This window comes from Triturus cristatus, chromosome 5_2 (genome assembly GCF_964204655.1).
Source record: "Triturus cristatus chromosome 5_2, aTriCri1.1, whole genome shotgun sequence".
Taxonomy (NCBI): domain Eukaryota; kingdom Metazoa; phylum Chordata; class Amphibia; order Caudata; family Salamandridae; genus Triturus; species Triturus cristatus.
The window spans coordinates 786,289,049-786,312,565 of NC_140588.1; the positions used below are offsets into that span (position 1 = coordinate 786,289,049).

Consider the following 23,517-nt stretch of genomic DNA (forward strand, 5'->3'; position numbering starts at 1 on the left):
CACATGTCGCTCAGTGGTCCTCGCAAGTTTAACCCTAAATACATAGGTCCGTACAAGGTGCTAAGGGTGGTCAATCCGGTGGCTGTGAAGCTTGAATTGCCTGCTTCCTTCAAGATCCATCCGGTATTGCACGTATCGTTGGTGAAACCAGTTGAGCCGGGCACTAAGATCCCTAAGAAACCCGCTCCTGTTGCCATCCAAGACAGCGAAGAATATGAAGTCGAGGCCATAGTAGACTCTCGCATCGTTGGTAGGTCTCTCCAATACCTTCTTCATTGGAAAGGGTATGGGGTAGAAGAACGCACTTGGGAGTCAGCTTGTGACGTGCATGCTCCTCGGTTAGTTTGGCTTTTCCATCAGAGGCACCCAGACAAGCCCAAGCCAAGGGGGGAGCATTGTGGTGGGAGTGTGCTGTCATGCCCCGCGGTCCTGCCCCCGAGACATGTGTAGTATTTAAAGAGCATAGGCGAGCGTAAACGCCGCTTAGCGTTCTTGCACCTAGCCCCATTTCCGTCCCATTTGCATTTGCCTGACTTCCGTTTCGCATTGTTTCCTGTTTCCGGTGAAGTTCGAATCGTCGTGGACGAGTGCTGTCGGGATCGTTGCTCCTTGTCTGGCGCGGCGTTGCCGCAATTGCAGTAGTGGTGACAGCGGATGCTGTGATCCGTTTGGTTTGTTTTGGTTTACCCGGTTGAGATCCTGCAAACAAGTAAGACTCTGCTTTCCTTCCCGGGTCCAGTCACGTTTCTTTTAGTCCCGTGTAGCGGGCACTCCCTCTGCGTTGAGACCTGCGCTGATACCTTTGTTCTTAGAAGTGGTGCCTGCAGCTAAGGCGCCTCTGCAGTTGTTTCAATGCCTGTGTAACCGACTCATATCCTCACTTTCCCTGAGTGTTACTCGCACCTTGTTCTAGGTACCTCCCCCTTGAGCGAGAGAGGTATTCTTATTTTGATTTTCGCATTTTTCCCTCTGTACGAATGTGGGGTTAACTGGCGTGGACCATCGTGCAACATATAGGGGACAGCTCTTCACATTAGAAAACACGGTAATAGCGATAATAGCGCCTTGCACTATCTGTCATAGATATAGGTTGTGGATTGCACATCGTTATCCTTACTGAAAGCCTTAACCCAGGTATATCCTTCCTTTAGGCACTTTAGTAAACCGCTCACCTTAGGCGTTTATATCGACGAACATGTCATTCTGCCTCACTCACAGTTCTCCTGATTACAGACGGGGTGAGCCTTGCACATTCTATGTTTAGGCACTGACACGTAGTAGATTGACAGTTATCCACCTTGTTTCTCGTCATAGGGAGCCCTAGCATGTGAGACAGATACACCACCCTCTCATACTTCGAATGGTGAACTATAACCGTGGTAGGTTTACCTAAATAAGGTGTTCGCACATTGAGTTTACTTGATATTGAAGGAATTTAATATAGTCTTTTATTTTACAGCTGAGTGTTCCTGCCTTTAACCCTGACGTGGTCAAACAACACTACCTGCCTTTCTCCCCGCCTAACCTTGTTTTGTTTCCCTGTTTTCCCCTGGCGTATCATCCGTTACTCTAGAGTCTGATAGAGTCGGAAGGCCGTAGGGAAAGACTGAGGACTAATCTTCAGGTTCCTGACGCTCCTGTGGAACATACCCGGCGGTCCTTACAGACCGTGGAACAAACTCAATTTTGAATATTTCAAAAAACAATTAACATCCAACACAGATCTAGACACAATAAATTCCATTCTAAAGCTCTATCAGTGGCTTCAGGAAGCTTTTGATATCGTAATACCACTAAAAACAGCAAAACATGACAAAGGAAAACAGGCACCCTGGTGAATGCAAAACTGCAAAAGATAAAACAACAAATTGTAAATCTGCCAAGCACCTGGCTCAAAATAAATAACAATCAAAACAAACTTCACCCACACAAACTTTACAGAATATACAAGTCAATAATTAAAAAAGCTAAAACAAGGTACTATTCAAACAGAATTCAAAATGCTAAATGTCCAAATAAAGAATTTTTATAAAAATTCTAACTACATTTCATAAACCTATATGCCCAAAAGGAATTCACCACATTCCTCAAGCATTTAATGACAGACTGGATAATCTTTTCACAACTAAAACAGACATGTTGGAATCCTATTTAAAACAAAGGACAACCACCAGCATCAAGCCATTTCCAAAACTCCCCTCCAAGAGTAGGCTAACCCAGCCTCTAAAGTCCTTCAAACAACTATCGGACACTGAATTTATTGATCATGTCAAAGCAAGCAGGCCAACCGGCTGCCCTTTTGACCCTAGTCCACTGAAAATCTTCAAGAACATTCATTTAACCACGTCTGCTGCCACACCAACAGATCACTCTTCGATTATTCTTATACAAGAGGAGTCTTTCCAGAGGACTTGAAAAAAGTATACTTCACCCATTATAAAGAAAACAAACCTTGACACGCATGACCCCAACAACTACAGACCTATTACAAATTGACCAGGGCCGGACTGGCCGTAGCGGGCACCGGGCAATCCCCCGGTGCGCCGCACGGGTGGGGCCGGTTTTGGGCCCCTGGGGGCCGTATTTTGTTACAGGGCCGTTTTTGCAGCATAGCTGCAAAATCGGCCCTGTAACAAAATCTGCCGAAAACCGGCCCTGACAAAGAGCTCTGCGGCACCCACAACCCGGGGGGCGGGGCCGGCCGAGCACTTTGCCAGGGCCGGTTGTGGTTCCCAGTCCGGCCCTGAAATTGACCTTTCCTGAGCAAACTGATAGAAAGAGCAGCATTCACCCAGATGTCAGAATTCATTGAAGACAACTCCATACTTTCTGACTTTCAAACAGAGTTGCGTCCAGGAAGAATCACAGAATCTACCCTTATCGCCCTCTGGCACACAGTAGACTGGAATGGGGTCACCGCACTCCTCTTCATGCACCTTTCAGGTACCTTCGACACAGTTGATCATATCAGACTAATCCAAAGATTCTACAAAGCTGGTATAGAGAGTACTGCTTGCAATTGGATCACATTCTATCTTCAAAACAGAACATGTCATCCATACTCCCCCTTTCTTAGCCAAGCTGTACTTCACAAAAGCAGGGGCCGCTCAAGGCTCCATCATCTCACCCATGGTTTTCAACATCTACATGAAGTCATTACCAGCAATGATCAAGAATTTCTGCTCACATGCTATAATGACTCAGATGACACACAAATACTCTTGAAACTGGAAAGCCCCAAAAACATTGGAAACTCACAAATCTTCAGTTAACTCAGAGCCGTTGATCAGCGAATGACATGAAGCCATCTCAAAATGAATGCATCCAAAACTGAAATACATGTGGAAAATTAAAAATTCATGACCCACTCTGCAGATGGCCTGGCATTCTGGGACCACCTCCTAAAGTATCCAAGGAAGTAGGAAACCTTGGAATTTCAATGGACAGCAAACTATCTATGAATGCCCAAGTCAATAGGTTATTAAGATCAAGCTTCATTGCTATGAAAACTCTGCAAAACATCTTTCCCCACTTAGGATTTCCACACAAGGTCCAAGCTACTATCTCTCTTGTACCGTCTAAACTTGATCAAACCAATGATCTCTACCACTGATCATCCTTATCAACTATGAAAAGACTGCAACAGATTCAGAACTCTGCTGCCAAACTTGTAAATCCACAAGCCCACATCTCCCCTACCTTGAGGGAAATTCATTGGTTACCGGTTGCCAGAAGATCTACCTTTAGTCCGCTTTGTATCACACACAAAGTAGTACATGGAACAGGACCACTTTTCATCAGAAATAAAATCACCAAATACATACAACAAAGAAACGTCTGCTCCAGTTTGGAACCTTCTCCTCCAAACCCCAGTATTCAAGAAGACAAAAAATGTAGGTGACTACTCAAGAGTTGGCTCTTTCCTACATATATTCACCACACTCAAAACACAAATGTACAGCATATGCATGTGTATGTAAACATGTATAATTTGATTTTATGTCCATTGTTCGAAAGGTGCTTTTCTTTGTACACATATATATATTACTCACAGTTTAAAAATGTAGATATTCTGATAGGACAGCTAAACAAATGTATGCATTACTTATGGTTAAAATGTATATTTTGTTGTATGCTTAACATGTAAATAGGCCACTGCATAGTTTATATATAAGTTATTTGATTATATGCTTACGGGTCTCTAGTTTATTTTATTTTATCTATCATAATATGTGATAAATTATATAATTTATTTGATGATATGCTTATTAGTCTCTGTTTTATTTTATTTTACCCATCACAATGTGTAAATATGTCGATAACAATTGCATCTATAAGTGCTTTACTATTGAAATATTGGTAAAATATAAAATTAAATAAATAGATAAACAGATTAAAAAAAGAAAAAAGAAATGATACATAAGAAATTAGTTTTATTTATCCAACAGGAAGGCAAGATGGCGGCTGAGTGAGGAGTGTCAGCCGTAGGTGCTCACCCGCAGTGATGCAGTAACGAGAATATCCACAAAATAACCTCAGAACCGAAGAATGTGGACCCCCCCCGACAGGAACCAGAAGGGAAGCGGCAGCGTGGCAACAGCATTTAATAGAGACTTGTGCAACTTACGAAGTTGGGCTGCGGCGCTGGTCCGGAGTGCGGAGCAGCTGATTCTCTGCTTCGGGCGCTTGGAATGGGTCTGGCTTCCGGCATCGCCTGCTCCAGTTCGGGGAGGCATGGGTCCTAAAGCGGTTTCGAGGGGTAGAGGTGCGGTCGAATGCAGTGGTCCCCCGGCACCTCCCTCGGAGGTCGAGCCGATTCCAGCAACCGCTCGTGGACACAAGCAGAAACCTGGTGGGCGTACCGAGAACTCGGCTGACAGGAAGGGGAGGGGTGTGGGTACCCAGCCCCAGCCACACCGGTCCTCCGTATCGGTGATCGAGTTGCTCAGAGGATTGGGGTCTGGCTCTGCCGGTGTTCAGGAGGGAGACCAGATTTGAATAGCCGGAGGAGCTGCTGCCCCAATGCTGTTGGGTAAGGAGCTGAGTGGGGCCGGAGAGGGGCTTAAAGAGCTGGTGAGCAATATCCAGGAGCAGCCGGCTAAGGAGATTGATATCCATAGTACTGATCTATTGCAGCAAGCGGCTGGTGGTAGCGGATTGCCGGAAAAAACTCCTCTTATGGTCCCCCCGGGTAGGGTAATCCCCTCAGGTAATTGCCATGAATCAGAACCTGGAATTGTGGCAGACATACAGGAATTTGAACCTGACCAGGCATAGGAAAACGGGCAGGAAAATCTGATGGCTCCTTTAAAGGAGGGGATAAAACCTAACACAAAATCGTATGAAGGCAAAGCAGGGCTTAAAGGGGATCAGAATGATTTAATAGGAGAAGAGGATCGGAACATACCCCGCCAGGTGCCCGCTGGGAATTCAAAACATAAGGGGAGCTCTAGGGCCCTTAGAACTCCGCTGGGGCATAGGGATACAGATATAGACTCAGAGGCAAATTATTTTTTTTCATTATCTGATACAACATGGTCAGGTTTCGGCACAGATTCAGGAGGGGATACGTTGTCAAGCGATGAGATGGTCATACAAGATAAGTATATGGCAGCCTCAGGTTCTGCAACAACGGTTCGATCGATGAATCTTAGTACAAAGAGACCTGAGAGGCAAAAGGAGGGGGCCTTGAGATGGGATTATGCACTCGGAGACCAACTGATGGGTGTTACCAACAATGCCCCAGATGATGGGCTAACTCCGGACCCTCCAACTTTAGAATCAATCCTGCAGTGTGTGGTTGCACATCGTGAGGAATCTCGGTTGGAAAGTAAATGATCGCAGAATGCCTCTCGTAAATTGCAAGGGGCAATTAGGAAAGTAGCACCGGATGACCGATATCGAGTCTCAGACGGATCTGTTGGAGTCAGAGGTCGCTGGCTCAAAGGGTCAAGCGGAAGCCCACGAGGCTCGAATCGTGGATATTCAGTGGAAGTTGGAGGAGAGTGAGAACTACCAGCGAAGGAACAACTTGAGATTCCTGGGCATTCCGGAGGGAAAGGAGGGGCCCGATGCACGCACTTATATGGTTCAACTATTGCAGGACTCCTTTCCGGAACTGGTTGGCTGGAACTGGCAACAGGAGATACAAAGGGCACACCGGGTCCCTTTCACTATTCGACAACCAGCCCGCCCCGATGCCAAGCCTTGGACATTTCTGGTCGATTTCAGAAATTACATACTGAGACAAAATGTTTTTGAAAGGGCTAGACCAGGCGCACAACTTAGTATAGATGGGTTTTCGTATTTCACTAGACCAGACTACTGCCATGCCACGGTTTAACGTCGGTGGCGCCTGCGCCAGATGATAAAGCCTTTCCAAGATAAGGGAGCGCAGGCTTTTCTTCTAAATCCCGCTCGACTAAAAGTAGTCTGGAAGGACACTACGAGACTCTTCACTTCAGAAATAAAGGCAAAGGAGTTCCTAGAGGCTGGGGGGAGAGTTTAACTCAAGTTGTTGATATAAATAGCCCATCCTTTTTTTTTTCCCATCAATTAAATTGTGTGGATTTGCCTCGGGGGAGGATAGAATTGGGATAACCGGGGTGGCGGGTTCACGGGGGTTAGTATGGATTAATATGGTTTGTAAGTACATATAAGCACAAGCATCATTTTCGGGAGAGTACACCGATCATCCACTACAGACCTGACAGGTCTGTTGCCTTCTAGAACAGGGAGGGTGGAATGGGGGGGGTGGTCAGGTAGGGGAGGGGAAGGGAGAAGGGGGGATAGGGTAGGGGGGGCGTAAAAATTCAGGAAAATTGGAGGAGACTCGAGTTCAGATTGACACAGAGATGAGGGAATGTTTTAAGGCACAATTTAGGTATCAAATAAATTACAGGGATGGGTAGGCTGAGAATCAGCTCGGTAAATATTGGGGGGTTGAATGATGGCGGCAAGAGAAATAGATCGGCAGAAGTGGTACGGTCGTGGGGGGCAGATGTCATCTGCCAACAAGAGACTCACATCCCATGGCAAAAGAGAGGGCTTAACATTATCCCTGGATATACGCAGGCAATCAGCTCACGGCAGACAACCACTACGAGAGGTGTTACTATACATACTTCTAAACAGATGCCCTTGGCTGAGCAGACTTTAGCGGATAAATGGGGTAGGTGGGCAATAGTTTTATTACCTTGCAGGGTAACACTATGTACAATCTACGGCTCTAACCTCGATGACCCAGATTTATGGGCAAAATTAGAGCTTGAACTAGCTTCCTGGCCATCCCCACTTATAATCTGTGGAGATTTTAACATCCACTTAGGAACACAGGATACGCTTGGGGGAAAGTATCTGGGGAGGAAGCCACAAGTATTTAAGGCCCTTAAAGCTTTAGTGGGAAGTCATGGTTTAGTGGACGTCTGGGCTCGGAAAAAAGTTGGAGATGCCGGGTATACATATTTTTCTTGCCCTCATCGGAAGTATGTTAGGCTCAATTATTTTTTTATTTCTGCCTCTCTTGTAGAGGGAGCTATCATACGGAAATTGCCTAAGGTTTTATCAGATCATAACTCTCTGATGTTGGAAATTGAGGTTCAGGAACATGAGAATCTTCCCTCAAAATGGTCCTTTGACAGGAAACTTTTGGCTACCGAGGGCTTTATAGATCACATTAGGGGGTGGACCAAACAATTTTATGAGGCAAATAGGTATAGCGCATCTAGAGAAATTGTCTGGGATACATTTAAGGCCTGCCTTAGGGGTGAGATTATTAGTTTTGCCGGGCACCTTAGGAAAGAACAGAGTGAGGTCATACAACAGCTCATGGCTGAGCTCTCCAAATATGAGGAACTGCACTTGGGAGCTATCGAAAAAAAACAGATGGAATTACTGCGCCAATTAGAATTAAAAGTAATCCGTACTAAAGCAAAAATCAATGGAATATACAATAACAGAAATGCTAAGATATATCAAACCCGGGCCAGGGACAATTATGAATATGGGGAGATGACAGGGAGACACCTTGCACTTAGACTGAAACAGAGGGCGGCGGCAAATAATATTATGAAGCTAAAGAGGAAGGATGGGAATATGGTAACCAAACCTCAGGACATTGTTCAGGTCTTTGCTGAATTTTATGGCGACCTGTACAGCTCTGAGGTTGATCCACAAACATTAGCAGGGGTGGGAATTAGAAGAAGACATTTCGCTAATTGAAGTCACTGAGGCACTCCAGACTATGGCACCTGGTAAGGCCGCCGGCCCAGACGGGATCCTGATGGAAATTTATAAAGCCTTGCAGCCGGAGCTTGCACACCTGTTGCTGGACCTGTTTCTGGCAGTACAGAATAGGGGTAGTCCGCCTCAGTCCTGGAAGGAAACCAATATGGTTATCTTTTTGAAAAAGGGAAAACCATCTGAAGATCCCGCTTCGTATAGGCCTATCTCCCTTATAAATGCGGATGAGAAACTATACTCTAAAATCATAGCGCTCAGACTCGCAAAAATAATCGCCTCCCTGGTCAGTCCGTGGCAGCACGGATTTATTCCTGGTCGAGGAACAACGGATCACATTCGCCGTGTAATATCATTATTTGATATAATGGAACAGACAGGGGGGCAAATGTCCCTTATATTATTGGATGCCCAAAAAGCTTTCGATCAGATTGAGTGGGCATCCCTTTGGCAGATTTTAAGTACCAACGGTTTTGGCCCCCGTATACTGACTGCCATAAAGGCTATGTATGTACAACCCCATGCAAAAATTAAACTGATGGGTACTAGACAAGGATGCCCGTGTTCTCCAATTCTTTTCGCTCTCTATATCGATCCATTAATCAGAACAATGCTAAACGATCAGGCTATTAAACCTATAGTGGTCAGGGGATTCAACACCAAAGTTCTAGCTTACGCTGATGACATCGCAATAGTAACCCCTGACCCAAAGGAAGCTTTGGATCGGATAGAGGTTCTGGCATCAGAATTTGGGAGGCAATCAGGCTATAGACTGAATACAGGTAAAACCAAGATTGTCTGCTCCAAAAATATCCAGTTTCATGACGCACGGAGGTCTACGGAGGCCACATATTTAGGGATGAATATAAATGCGGAGGTAGGGACGGTTTGGGACATCAATTCGGCACAGCTTTTTAAAAAGATAAGCAATGACTTAAAACGAATGGATAATTTACATCTTTCCATTATAGGACGTGCGAATATCATAAAAATGACTATGTTCCCCAAACCTTTTTATTTATTTAGATGTATTCCGTTGGAACCTTCTAGGGGATTCTTTTTAAAAATTGAAGGAATATTTTCACAATTTATTTGGGGTTATAAAAAGATCAGAAGGTCAATGAAGCTGATGACTTTACCACAAAGCCGTGGGGGTCTGGCAATCCCCCATATGCTATATTATTACTGGGCTGTAACTTTGTAGCAAATGATCAGTCTCTTTCGGCCTAAATACTGTTTAGGAACTACCCAGGCAGACCAAAGTAGGGAGATACCCCCCTCTATCTATGAGCTGGCCCTTGGGGAGGTAGCGTCAGGTATTGCTCAACGGGAGCTATTATAAAAAATGACAGTTTACAGATGGACTCTTCCCAAACATATTTTTGTTTCATGGTACCAGCCATTTTGCGTATAAGTATCGCAACTAGATGGAAAGATGCAGATTCGCCTTCATTTCAGGAATGGTATGCCAGGCTCTTTCATGTCTTTAATTTAGAGAAGGCATTGTATAAATGTAAAGGTAGAAGGGCTAAAAAAAAGAGGCTGCCTAGTGTGGGGTCCGCTGTGGGAAGCTGAGGAGAATTAAGCACACAGTTTATAATCCTAAAGAATGAGTGTGAATCCCTCTCACTTTTCTCTATATCTACCCTACCCAGTAGGATATATTTAATAATACTTTATTATATGCATTGATTAATTGATGAATCTGATTGTGTCATTTTCGAAACAATTGTATTTATTGGTTTTCCTGAATCCGAAAAGAAAAAAAAGAAAAAAAGAAAAAAAAAGAAATTAGGTTTATGTACGGCAACAATCAGAGTTCATAACTATTTATTCATGCATGTATTATTTTCTATTTACATGTATCCTTTTCAATGTAATTATGCATCTATATATTTGTTACTCCACTCCTACTATAGAATAATTTAATATATAAATGGGGATAAAACACTCAACTCTCTCCAGATCACTACTCTATGTCTCATCCGATATGTCTTTCATTACATCTTCTACCTCCACTCTCTCCCAAACCTCATTGTACCACTACATTCTCAAAAAAAATCCTCCTAGATTCTTCTTTCTTATATCACTCTTTGACTCTTCCAAAACCTCATTATACCACAATGTTTCCCTAATAACCCTCTCTAGATTTCTTCCTCTCTACCCCCTTTGACTCATACCTAACCTCATTTTACTACTATGATCTCAAAAAACCCTTTTTCTAGATTCCTCCCTCCTCAGTCATTCCTTTGATTAATTCCAAACCTCGTTTTAATAGTATGATCTCCCTAACAACCTTTTCTGAACGCTTCCCTCCTCTAGCCCTCCTTTAACTCATCCCAAACCTCTTTTTGCTACTATAATCTTCCAAATAACACTTTCTAGACTCTTCCTTCCTCTATACCTCCTTTATCCTATTGAATCCAACTAACAAACGCACAAGTCCACCATTTGAATTAACAACTTAGATTTCCCTATATCAATTCATCACTAATCCACTTTAGATTCCACTCACAAAAAGCGCATCAACGTCTTGCCAGGGGTAGTATCACAATATAGACATACAATTACAATAAGTATTCCTATTGATAATTACATGCTGCTGGTGCTAGTTCATGTTGATCAAAGGGGATCCGATGAAAGTGTTTTCACATGCTCTTTAATATTTTTTTTAAAGGTTATTTAGAAAGATTTTTAGAAATGTATTCAACCATAAATGCACCAGTTCACTTGGTTCTAAAAAAATCTTTTCCGACTAATTAATGAAAATACTGTTGCACATTTGTGATATCACCATACATTCTTGCTTTTGAGGAGCATGTCTTTTGTCATTGGATGAAGGAAGGCTGTAGGATGATTTCTGATATGTATGATGGGACATCTCCCAAGTACTATTTCCAGTGTAAGACAATTTCTTTCCCTCCCTGAAACAGAACGGCTGTGCTATACTCAGATGAAGCATTGTGTTACCCTCTCTCTATCTGTTCTGCAGCTATTAGATTTTAAACCCCATTTGAAACACTTTTTCCTACTGTGGTAGACACCAGGGGCACAATTTCCAAACTTTATTTCCTACTATTGACACAAATAGGCCCAAGCTACACGAAAACCCAATACAAAATGGAAGCGGGTTCAGGGGAAATGATTCACAGCAAAACATTATGTTAGTTGGGGAGGGATATTCATTCCTCCTTCATATAGACTTTGGGCAGGGAATTTACTGCAAAGTATGGTATCAATGGCACTATACTGCCTCCTGATTACACTGCATGTACTATAATGTCTCCCCTAGATGTTGGCCAGGTTTTAGAGCCCTGGGGGAGGCACTGCTTAACTGGTGGGCATGCTCCAAGATTCATCCTTTCTGCGAAGAAGTTCAGTGAACAATCACATTCCTATTTTGGTTCCCCATTTCCTCTACTCCAGCGGTGATGCTTTTAGGTAAAAAGCCCATGGAGTTAAAGTTCATGAGGAAATATGAATGGCATAAGGTATTGCAATGCTTGGGTGCTGCTAAGTTGAGTATTGTTTACATTTGAAAACAGACAGAGTGCCCCCCACTCACCCAATGGTGTAAAAGACTCTGGTCTATTCTTGCAATGTAACGATTGGTGAGCAGAATGAATGGCACTCACCTTTTATACAAAGTGCAATAGAATCCTGTTTATAGTATGCTGAGTGGTGGCCTGCCACATACTAAACATCACTTCCGTTGCAGGGCTCTGGGTTTGTTCGATTAAGTGGAGGAAGGTCCGCTTTTCTTCTCCTACATGAAGATTGACTGTGTTCCAATGAATATCTGGGTGGGCAGATGCTTATTGTTTCTTTGAAAGATTGTCATGGTGGGATGCTTGGAGGTGTGTTCCCCCTTTTCTAATTTTGTGTTCCAAAGCATTAGAGCAGGGTTTGTTGGGGTATATAAAAGCTTGGTACTACTTGTACTGCGATGTGTATGGAAACACTCTACCGCTTTACTACAGAAATTTTGTATACATTTGACTACATTTTATGCTGTATCGCCATTGGCTGGGCAGTGGCTGAGCAGTGAATGTATGCTTAAGCTTTATGAAAAAAATGTGTGATAAGATATTTGTAACCTGCAGACTATGAATGACAATCCAGTCAAAAATAACATATATTGCACAATTCGATCAATTTCTTAATGAATTACATCAAACTCAATCAACATGCTTTTAAAATTACATTTGTTTAACAATTGGACCAGGTGAGAATTACTCTACATGGAACTAGTTTACGTTTTCGCTGAGAATTATTTGTGCTATTTTTGTATCCTAGTTAAATCAGTACCTCAATAAGTGTACTTTTCATGTACATTTTTGAAAAGTTATGTGGGGAAGAAACCCATCACATTTAATACCCATTTGTAGCAGCAGTTTACACAGTATGCTCAGGATTTGTAAATGAGTTACTCTTTCTGTATGAAAAAGGGGTAGCACTCATCCAGAATTGTCAAATTATAAATTTAAAAAAAACTGAATATGTTTATTGAATTCAGTGCTGCCAGTCAAATAATTGAGCACCTTGTTAATCAACAAATCCAATTTTTTGATCAGTCTTGAAAAGAGCATATTTTTGTCAGTGTCTGCCTTTAACAAAAATTCTAAGGATTATTTGAAATTTCTTAGTGAAATATTGAAGCTTACAAAAAACATTATAAAAGTTTGAAATATTTTAAAACTTGTAAAAATGGTTTAGAACATTACAAAAATAACTGCCACTTCTATATGACTGAAATCCATTAAGTAACCTAATAAGCATTTTTTTAAATATCTTAAAATGTATTAAAGGATTCAATTAACAATGTGAACCTTTAAAATTCAAACCGTAAATCTACTTAATATTCTTCTTATAAAAACAATTCTTAAATACATTTGAAAGGGTCTAGATAAAACGTCAAGCAGTAACCAGCATACATCATACAATCAGCTTAAATTAAAATCTCCAAATTTTAATCTCCTACCCTGGAGGTGAACACTGGATCACCTCCAAGGTAATTATTCAGGTTTTAACCCTTTTTATGGAGTATTTCAATCATCCTTTCGACAAATCATAACAGATGGAAAAATACTTAATTTGCACCCATGATAAAAGGGAAGACATCAAATTATGTTCAACACAAGTTGCCTGCATGAGCATTAGTGTGCAGAGTACAACCATGCACAAATGAGGCGTATTTGTCTCCTGCAAATGCTACAGTTTCCCCTGCACTATGGTACTCACACCTTTTGCAGTGAAGGTCTGATGCAGAGGGATGGGCATCCCTATATGTGAGGGATCTATCGGCTCGTGCATCCATCCAACAGGTGACCATGCCACCTCATTAAAATTTGGGGTAGGAGCAAGTGTGTGGTGTTGCACATGAGCAGAACAAATGCTAATAACTTTGTTGCAAAATTTTCTCACTCTACAGTTCCATTAAGCAACTACTGATTCAACATTAAGTCTGAGAATTGGTCCAAAGTCTTCATACCTTCCCATACATGATCCATGAAGTTTACTTTGACATAAATGTTATATCAATGCAGAAATGCTTACCTTTCAACTGTTCCTTGACCATTCCAACAGTGTGTGTCATTCCAAACTACTGAGGTGTGCTTGCAAATCTTTGCAGGTAGGCTACTGTAAAAGTTGCTGTGGGATTTCAGTTTTAGAATAAATTCCCTAGAACAAAGGCAAAAGTCCAAATGTTAAGTGTATACATGCAGCTAGGTCTGCTGTTCACAATCAGAAGAATCCCCTTTATATTGCACAATTTAAAGGCCATTAAACATTGAGGGGGGGGGATTTACAAAAAATTAATTCAGTGGAGCCCCCCGCGAGGCTGCGCTGCGCAACAAGGAGGGATATGGCTCTCTACTCCCCCTTCCCTTGCGCTGGCGCTGATTACAGCTGCCATGCGCCAAGCACACACCTCAACGTCATAGTCTGTCTTTTTTACTTGCAGTGCCACTATCCCTCTTTGCTCACAGTCCTCCACCAGGCAGCTACAGCTGGGCTTCTCCTCTGGACAAACTCCTTCTTTAGGGTTAACTGCAACATCATTATATTAAAGGGCAAAGCAGACTACTGTCCAAGCTAGACCCACAGTCCAGCAGATCATTGCAGACTTCAGGTAATGCTCATCTGACTAGGAAGCTGGCTTTCAAACCCAAGCCTTGAAACTCAGATTCTTCAACACCCAGCAGGGTGTGATTTACACTGGTCTTTGAGGTATCCTGGAACCAGGAGTTTATGCATTTTATGATAGTAGCTCTGGGACTGGATTAAGGTGGTTCTGCCACTTTGTTTATCCATTCTCAAACAAGCCAGTCATATTCTTTGTCTTCAGGTGATGACTGTCGAAGAGTGTAGGATTGGTAGTCTTCTTTGGAGAAACCTAAAACATGTGCACAGTTGGTAAAGGAAAACCTTACACTTCACAACCATGAACCTTTCAGGAGAAGCAACTCACAGGGAACAAAATGGCAGGCCCTGACAAAAGGCTAACCTTTCACCACTAAGGAGACAGCTTTCTCTAGAATCCCCACTCACTCCAACAATTGAATGGGGTAACGTTGGGGTAACCTTGGGAACAGTGCTGTATTAACCTTATTTCTAACTTTTATAGCTATGGGGAGCTATACTAACAGTGAAGAGATAATTCATGATTGTTATAAAAAATATTATAACAGTATGTATATGTTGAGAGTGTGATTTTTAATATTCAAAATATTGGTGTAACTATATATAAATGAAAGTGCCTTTCACTGTTTCTAGGTTTCAGAGTGTAAGGAAAGACCTCTTTTCAGTGCTCACCCCCCTCCATCCCCCTCCTCCACACTCCTGGTTTTTGGACTGATGCTGCCGGATTTTCAACTCTGTTGTGGTGCTGAGGCCCTGCCAACCAGGTCATATTGCATTTATTCTGACCCCTAAACAAATTGTTCAACTGGCTACATCCTTGATTGGCATATTTGACTAACCTGTAAGTCCCTTGTGTATAGTACCTTGTGCACCCAGGGCCTATAAGTTAAATTGCACTAGTGGTCTGCAGCACATATTGTGCCACCAGTTCAGTGACCATGCAAAAATGACTCTAGGCATGCTACAGCATTTTTAAAACTGCTGTTTCGATCTGTTAAAATCATCCTTTTAACAGGCCTAAATCTTCTTTTTCAGTACTTACTTATAAGTCATCCCTAAGATATATGAAAAGTAGAAAGTGCACTTAGGTTTTACGGCTTCTGGCAGTGAAAAGTGTATAAAGTAATTTTTCACTGTGGCAAGGATCACTCCCATAGAAAATCAAGCAATGGGTTACATTGATACACCTTATAGTGCAAAGCTTCAGTTGGGAAATAGGTAAAACCATAGTTTAAGGACTCAAATTATTAATAGGACCAATCCAACATAACTAACTTTTATGTCTTAGAGACAACAGGGGTATCTCATTCATTGAGGCATTTTTTGATGCAATTTTTGTTCACATTACATGTTCCACGTGCTTCCTTTGCTTTTTCTGTAACTGAGATGGTGAACTACAAATGTTTATTATGTTTTCTTTTTACTGACCATTCTTGTCCTCTTTCTGTTGTACAGTGCTCTGATACCCTTACGGGTCATGTTAGCGCTATATCAAACCTTTCAACTAAATAAATAAATAAATCTTATGGTCAAGTCAGATTTTAAATCTCTATTTTGAAACTGCCACATTGCTGGGAGGTGTGAATGGCTCCCAGGAAAGGGAACAAAAGGCCAGTGGCAGGGAGGAGGCATGAACTCCACTCGACAGGATGGCCTGGGCCTGTGCTCACCAACTCTGCAAGCGTCAAAGGGGCATCCGTTTCACAGGCAGATGTGATTCACACCTAGGCCTGCCCTCATCAAACTAACCAGAGAGACATCAATCCCAGTGGGTGGAACACTGTTCCAGCACTGGCTTGCAGAGGGAATCCCACATTTCCCTAGACACACCTCAGGGTTCTTTCCAGAGCTCTGGCCAGTGCAAGAAAGGTTTGGCCATGTTTGAGTTTGGCCGAACGGGCAAATGTGGGATTGTTTAGGGCCAAACTCTCAGTAAATTATGTCATAGAGGATAGGGTGGCCTCTGGGTAAATTTTCCCTATTGGTCAAGGAGTTTCCCTCATACATAAGCTAGTGCCAGGCATAAAGGTGGCCTCCTTGGGCACCTTCTTCAGAACACTGCTTTGCCTGAGGAAGACAGAAGCAGGACTGCACCTGCTGAACCCTTTGGACTTCAAAAGTGGACTGCACATTCTGTAACCTATGGAGAGAAACCCAGAGGCTGGATCTTCTCCAACTTGAACCCAGGGAGTGTTCTCCAAGAGATAGGTAACTAGCCTCCTGTTAAGTTCCAGGAACAAACAATCAGCAAGAAGGATGCAACTTCAAGAACCCAACTGACCAGTTTCAAGCAGATGTGACCCAGAACATGTTGGTGGCATCTTGGAGATTGAGTCCTAACCATCCAAGAGGTGCCCATAAGGTACCATAATTGGCTTGTGTTAGAGTATACTCTTCTCCCGCAAAAATTGCAAAACTGCACAATTATAAACTTTTTTGCAAGAAAAAGAACCAGAAGCTACCACAGGACTACCTCCAAGCCACAGCCGTTGACATTGAATCGCCGGTCCGATTCAACTTGCTGGGTTGCCCCTCTGAAAGAAGTTTGACTTCCCAAAAAGTTTCAAAGCCTGAACGTAGAGGACTTCCACCATGATCCTCTTCAGCACAGATTTCAGAATCTGCCCACTCTGAACTTTATCACGGTCAATGGCGCAAGCCTTGAAATCACCCTGAAGCTTCCACCAAACCTGCACCTCAGACGGTGACTGATGACAAACCCATTTTTGGAATAATCCCACCTGTACAGCCAAGTGAAACATTTAAAAACATTACAGAAAACAAATAAAAGGAGATGCTTGCAATCAATATAATCACTGGCAATCACTCACGGCAGCATTCCATCCCATTGTTATTTTGCTGACCATGCCACCTCAGATTAGATGCCCATGTGCAAATCAGTCTTGGCCCCTACTCGAATAGGAACAGTCAGGTCCTCAGTGAACAGCGACACACCCAACTCAAGACTGTTTTCACCCTGACTGGGACTCTTTAGTTGGGTGCAGCTTAGTTCTCGTGGCAGAGTGAGCAAGGGACCCACGTCTAGGCATACTCTTGACCACATACAGCGTTACATCAAGCACACAAAAGGTGATGGGAGGATGCTTACAACGTGGCATCAAACACACATCAGGTGATGGGAGGATACTTGCATTAAGGCTAGCCAGGTTTAAATATTGTAAGACAACACTGGATATTACAGCCTTCTAGCTCACCTTCTTAGACTATACCAGTCATAAAAGGCCTGCATCAGTGTTGAAGGTGAGGACCTAGATCAAGGTAGCTTGCATTTAATGGTTGTTGGAACCTGCAACTGTGGGCTACAAGACTATTAGACCATAACCTCCTAATGGGTAAAAAGTACTAATTGAAAAAAACAGCCTTCTTGAAGAATCAGAAGCTTTACAAACCTTCAAGCTTCCAAGGCTTGAGTGAGTTTCACGAATTTTCATGTGAGTGTGCTTGCCAGTTTATAGTATGTACATACATAGCAAGAGTTGTGAGAGTGGGCAGCAGTGAGACCTATCCTACTTGGGCAGAGCAGAGGAACATGGAGCTAATTAAAATTACTCCTTCTTCTTTCCAAGTGTCTAGTGAGAGGAAGAAAGCATTTGTGTGCCTTGCTGCACAGATTCTGCCTTTCTGTATTTCTTTCTATTACCCAGTCTAGATATCCTAGAGAGTTAGGGGAAAGAAAGAGGCAGAGGTTGCTGTTTAGGGAATTGTAATGCTGGAAGAGGTGGGCAAATATCACGTTTATGAGTTGCTGCTATACCATTGCCTTCAATGGGCCTGTCAACACTCTAATCTTGTAATATAACTTATACTGTTGTACCTTTGTGATTAGGTTACTTTGATTTTTCTATCAAGAAAATATAGATTCTAATTGCATCAGAAATGTATGTATCTACTGTTTTATAATGTGTTGTTTGTCACCTGTTTTGTCTGTCTCCCTTGTGTATACAATACATACATTTATCTCTACTCACTTACACTTTTATATGCATTTTCATATAATATTTTTTTGTTCTCAACTGTGTCTGTGCTTTCATATAGAAACATATATATTTTTCAACTACTAATGAAATAATTACTACATATAATTTATACATCTAAATAATATTTATTTTTATTATTTCAACCTCGTTGCAGATTTGAAAGTTTAGCAGAGAATATGCCAAGAAATGTGCAGATAAGGAGTAGATAATGCCACGAAAGTCATGAAGGAAGTAGTTAAGTGATCAGATAAATACTTAGTTTGAGGTGTGAAAATGAAGCAGAATGTGGCAAGAGAAATCTGGCACTTATTAAAATGTTAATAGGAAAAAAAACAAGTTGGAAATAGAAGAATTGGTGAGACACAAGGAGCAGCAGACAAGAATGGTTCCAGGTAGATTAGGAAAACACGAGAAAATGTCCAAATGTAGAAATGAGGATACTTGCATAAGAAGATAGAAATTCAAAGAGCTTCATAAAAATGTCTTTTGCTATAGGGTAGTAAACAACATTATGAAGGCAATGAAGCAGGTAAAGAGGAGACTTGCTAGAGGAAGAAACCATTTGTGGAAACTCTTCAGAGAAGTCATGTACTCTAAAGACAAAGTTATAAAGTTATTCTTAACAGAATGAAAACTTTAGATTGGGCAGTGAGGTCATCAAAAACCAAGTGCTGACAAAAGCAGAATGCAAACAAGTGAAACTTCGGTGTATGGTTGAGGGAAACTGGAGACATACCCGTAGTGCAGAAGCTTGTTTTAATGAGGGGAGCTTTTTCTGGCAGAATAGTTTAGTTTTTGCCTTTGTCAAAGATGCATGTGTGTATGAACTGAAAGAAGGTACACTAGTGCCAAATGAGAAGGTGGTGTAAGAAACAAAGAAGAGGCAATTTGGGACCAAGTGTCTCAAAGAGGTCCTTCATCTCCTGTGTATTAGTGGTAGTGCAGTATTATCTTTAACGTAAGATATGGGTTAATTCAGAAACTCTGATTTTCTTAAATGTATAGCAGAGGAACCTACAAAGACTTACTCAAAGAGAAATGCTCAAACTTGCAAGGACATTCTTTGACTTACTTATAATAAGAGGTGTGTGACAATACTTTTCATCATATTTGCATGCTGTCAGTTAATGATACTAGGATGCACAATCTAGTTAGAACGTTTTACTTCATTAAAACAGGCGTTCATCTAGCAGCAATGAATAGTGCAGTGTTTTCATGGAACACACTCTGATATAACAATAATTTCAGAAGAAATTCAAATGACATACTTTGGGCCAGAGACTGTGAGGCAAACAGCATAATAGTGGAGATTACCAATGATAGAATCACTGGAGAGAATTTTAGGATTTGATTTTTTGAATTTATAGTGGCATCAACATAAACTCTAAATACAGTATATATTGGCGTCCTATAACTACAAGACACAGACAAAAAAGATAAACAACTCATAACCTGAAGACAGAGATCTTGTACAGAGATTTAATTTTTCTTTATACCTTATAGATAAGGAATGGTTAGATCTATATATCAACCAAGTTGTCTGCAAATATTGCCTTTGTAAACTGTATAATAATAAAATGGCTGCAGGAGGCATTCATAATGACTAAGAAATCCCCCCAAATCCTGCTGAGCTGCAGCAGCTGAATGTTTATAGTTCAATACACCTTGGCATATATATAGATAACATTCTTAAACTTTTCAGAAACACTCAGTCACTGGATGATGTCATCAGTGATGTCATCAGTGATGTCTTTTGAGATGTCATCAGTGATGTCATGAGTGATGTCACTGACCATGTCATGAGTGATGTAATATGTGATGTCATCAGCAGTGCATTGTGGGGGCGTGAGTTATAGTTAGCTCTACTAACTATAACGGCCGAATTTCTCTGGTTTTATACAAGTGAAATGTCCAACTAACTATAACGTCCCTGAAACCTGTGGGTTTTTCAGTGAATTTCTAAGGTTTTTTTAAATGCTAATTTCTAACTATAACGTCCCTGAACCCTATGGTTTTTTCACTGAATTTCTAAGGGTTGTTAAATGCAAATTTCTACCTATAACATAGTAGTCGTGTTTGCAGAGTGGTGCAGAAATGGGTCTGATCCTCCGACTAGCGCTCAGGAATTCCACTGCATAGGACTTACAGGAGGTACCAGGAGGGCTACTTGGCTGCCAAAGTCTCTCAGGAGTAAAGTGTATTTCATCTGCCAACCAGTACTGTACCAGGAGGCACATTTACAGAGTGGAGGAGAAAGGTGAGTGTGGCCTCCGAAGACCTCCTAGCAATCCCACTGTGTGGGATTTACTGGAGGTAACAGGAGGGGTAGTTAGCCCTTAAGATCAACATTGGGGGCCAGCTACCCCTCCTATTACCTCCAGTAAGTCCCACACAGCAGGATTGCTAAGTTCTCATACAAGGCCATGCCCTCTTTCCCCACCACTTTGCAAACGCACTTCCTGGCACATTCTTGGATAGGGATTAAAGTCCCCTTTGCTGCTGGGGGTCCTTAGGGGCCAACTACCCTACCTGACACCTCCAGTATGCCCCAGATAGTGGGATAGCTGAGAGGTGGACACAGGCCAAGCCCAGTAGCGGCTCCTGGAGGGAGTGCTGCGGGGCGGTGGGGTGGGGCGGGGAGGTGCATGGTGGGGGGTAGTAAACTACTGCATTCGGCTGAACGGAGGTAAGCACATAAATAAATAAACACAATGAATGGCCACAGGGACCCCCTCCCCAGGGGCATGGCCCTGTTTTCTTTTTTTTTTAAAGAATTTGTACGGGAGGCCTCTCTTAGCCCCAAGGACCCCATCCCCCAGAGCCTGGCCAGCCAAATATGACCCCAGGTACCCCATCCAATGGGGCCTGGCCAGCCTTTTAAAAAAATATATATTTTGGACCGGAGCCATGTGGACCCCCTCCTGAAGCCAATTATGGCCCCGGGAACCCCATTCCCGGGCCTGGCCTTACATTGGGGACCACAGGGGAGCCCCAATGCCTCCGCGGTTCCAGTCGGCTCCCTGCCTCTTGCGGGAGCCGGCATTGCTTTTGGACAAGGGGAGCTGCTGACATGCAGCTCCCGTTGTCGAAAAGCAATACTACTTTGCTTCGCGGAAGTGAGAGCAGGTTTTCTGCTCTTGCTTCCATGAAGCGAAGCACAAGTTTGCAATTACAGGACGGCAGCCATGCTTCTGCCCTGCCACTGCAAACTGCAATTTCCCAGGGGTGGGCACCCCGGAACATTGCTGGACCCGGCCCTGGGGTGTGGTGGTCCCCAGGGCCAAGGAGGGCTCTGGGGGGCACCCTCCCAACTTGCAATTAGCCCTGGGGAGGTGGTGGCCCCCAGAGCCGGGGGTCTGCAATGGACCCCTGTATTTAAATAATTAGTGCCCCGGGGAGGTGGTGGTCCACGGGGCAGTGTGGGGGCTCCAGACCCCCACACACAGTTTTAGAAAGTAGCCCTGGGGAGGTGGCGGTCCCCAGGGCTTGGGAGGGCCCGCAAGGCCCCCCACCCTATTTAATTTCAAGCCCCGTGGAGCCCCCCATACATTTTAATAAGAAAGCACTGGGGAGGTGGCAGTCCCCGGGCTGTGGGGTAGCGCATTATCAGAAATGCCCCAGGGAGGTGGTGGTCCCTGGGCTGCCGGGGCCCCGCACCGCATTAAAACGTTGCCCCCAGGACCTGGCCCACCTGGGGGATTAAGAAAATTGAAGCACAGGTGCTTTGTTTTAAAAAAATGTTCTGCAGGATTCGGGAACCCAACGCAATACTGGCTACAATGTTTTTATAAAAATAAAATCTTTTTTTGGCCCTGGGATTCCCTGTGGGGCCCCCTGACCAGGCCTAGGGGGTCAGGGTATTTCTACCCTGCCCCCTTTTCTTTTTTTTAAACATTTTCAACCCTTTTTTCTTGTGACTCAGTTTGATTAGAACTCAGGTACTTGCAAAGCACTTATCCCATGTAAGCTGTCCCACAAATTTTCCACGCTTCTTAGATGGCCCGTTAGCCTGTGGGAACTGCCACTTTCAATGTGACCCAGAATCATCTGACCCGGGAAGAAGCAAAATTTTAAAAACGTAAGGTCTAAACTGCCTACTCTGTAACATTCGATCCTTAGCGAAGCACCGTATTGAAATATGGGATATAATCACCTCATACTCCCCAGACACCTGTTTTTTAACAGAATCACGGCTAAACTCTACAAATCATCCAGCGATCAATTTAGCCATTCCGGAGAGTTATAAACGTATTCATCTTGACAGGGAAAGAAAAACAGGCGGGAGCATTGCCATTGCCTTTAAAAACTCTTTCAATGTAAATTGGATCTCTACCATAAGCAATAGCTGTATGGAATTAAGAATCTTTAAGATAAACATATCCGCAACAGACAGCTGGAATGGAGCTTTGATGTATCGTCCTCCAGGACCCAGGGCCAATTTTTGTGACCAATTGATAGAACACATAGCGATGTATGTCCTAGCATCAAATCAATTTTTTCAGCTTGGTGACTTTGACTTCCATGGGGAAGAATATACCAACCCTGAAGTTAACAAACTTCTACTTAGCTTAGAACTACTAGGACTCACTCAAAGAGTTAAAGGCCCAACACACTTGGCTGGTCATTCGCTGGACCTAATTTTCTCCAACACTGACCACCTGATCTGCAAACCTCCAATCCCCCTAACATGGACAGATCACTTTATGAGTATGTTCGCTATTACACCCCCGTGCTCAGTGGGCCCCGTAGCGAATAAAGGGCGGCGACAAGATGCAAGAAGACCGTGGCATAAACTCTCTCCCGAATCCTTTAGTAAGGCCTTCCACCCCAAACCTCCTAATAGTGATCTTGATGTATCTAAGCTGCTGGAAGGTTTGAACTCTGCTTTCATGATGGCATTGGATGCTACAGTTTCTTTTAAAAATCACAGAGACGACCGTCAGCCCCTTGGTACACGCCAGATTTAAAAGTAGAGAAAGCTAGATGTAGAACCTTAGAGAGACTCTGGCGAAGAAGGAAAAAAAAACAAGACAGGGATCTTTACAAACAGGCCTTGTCCTAATACCATAAGAATATAAAAACTGCTAGACGAACGTTCATCATAAATCAAATCGAACAAGCTAGTAACTCCTCAAAG

At 42.9% G+C, this 23,517-nt stretch overlaps 1 protein-coding gene across 2 annotated transcripts in view; it reads right to left on the minus strand.

Annotated features, from left to right (window-relative positions):
- The window catches only part of GPC3 (glypican 3), a 3,264,744-nt gene that overhangs the window by 1,091,991 nt on the left and 2,149,236 nt on the right, over nucleotides 1-23,517 (minus strand). For both annotated transcript variants that reach the window (XM_085606673.1, XM_085606674.1), the window contains exon 5: nucleotides 13,795-13,920. In XM_085606673.1, the coding sequence (XP_085462799.1) occupies nucleotides 13,795-13,920 (126 nt within the window). The remainder of the gene's footprint in view (nucleotides 1-13,794; nucleotides 13,921-23,517) is intronic.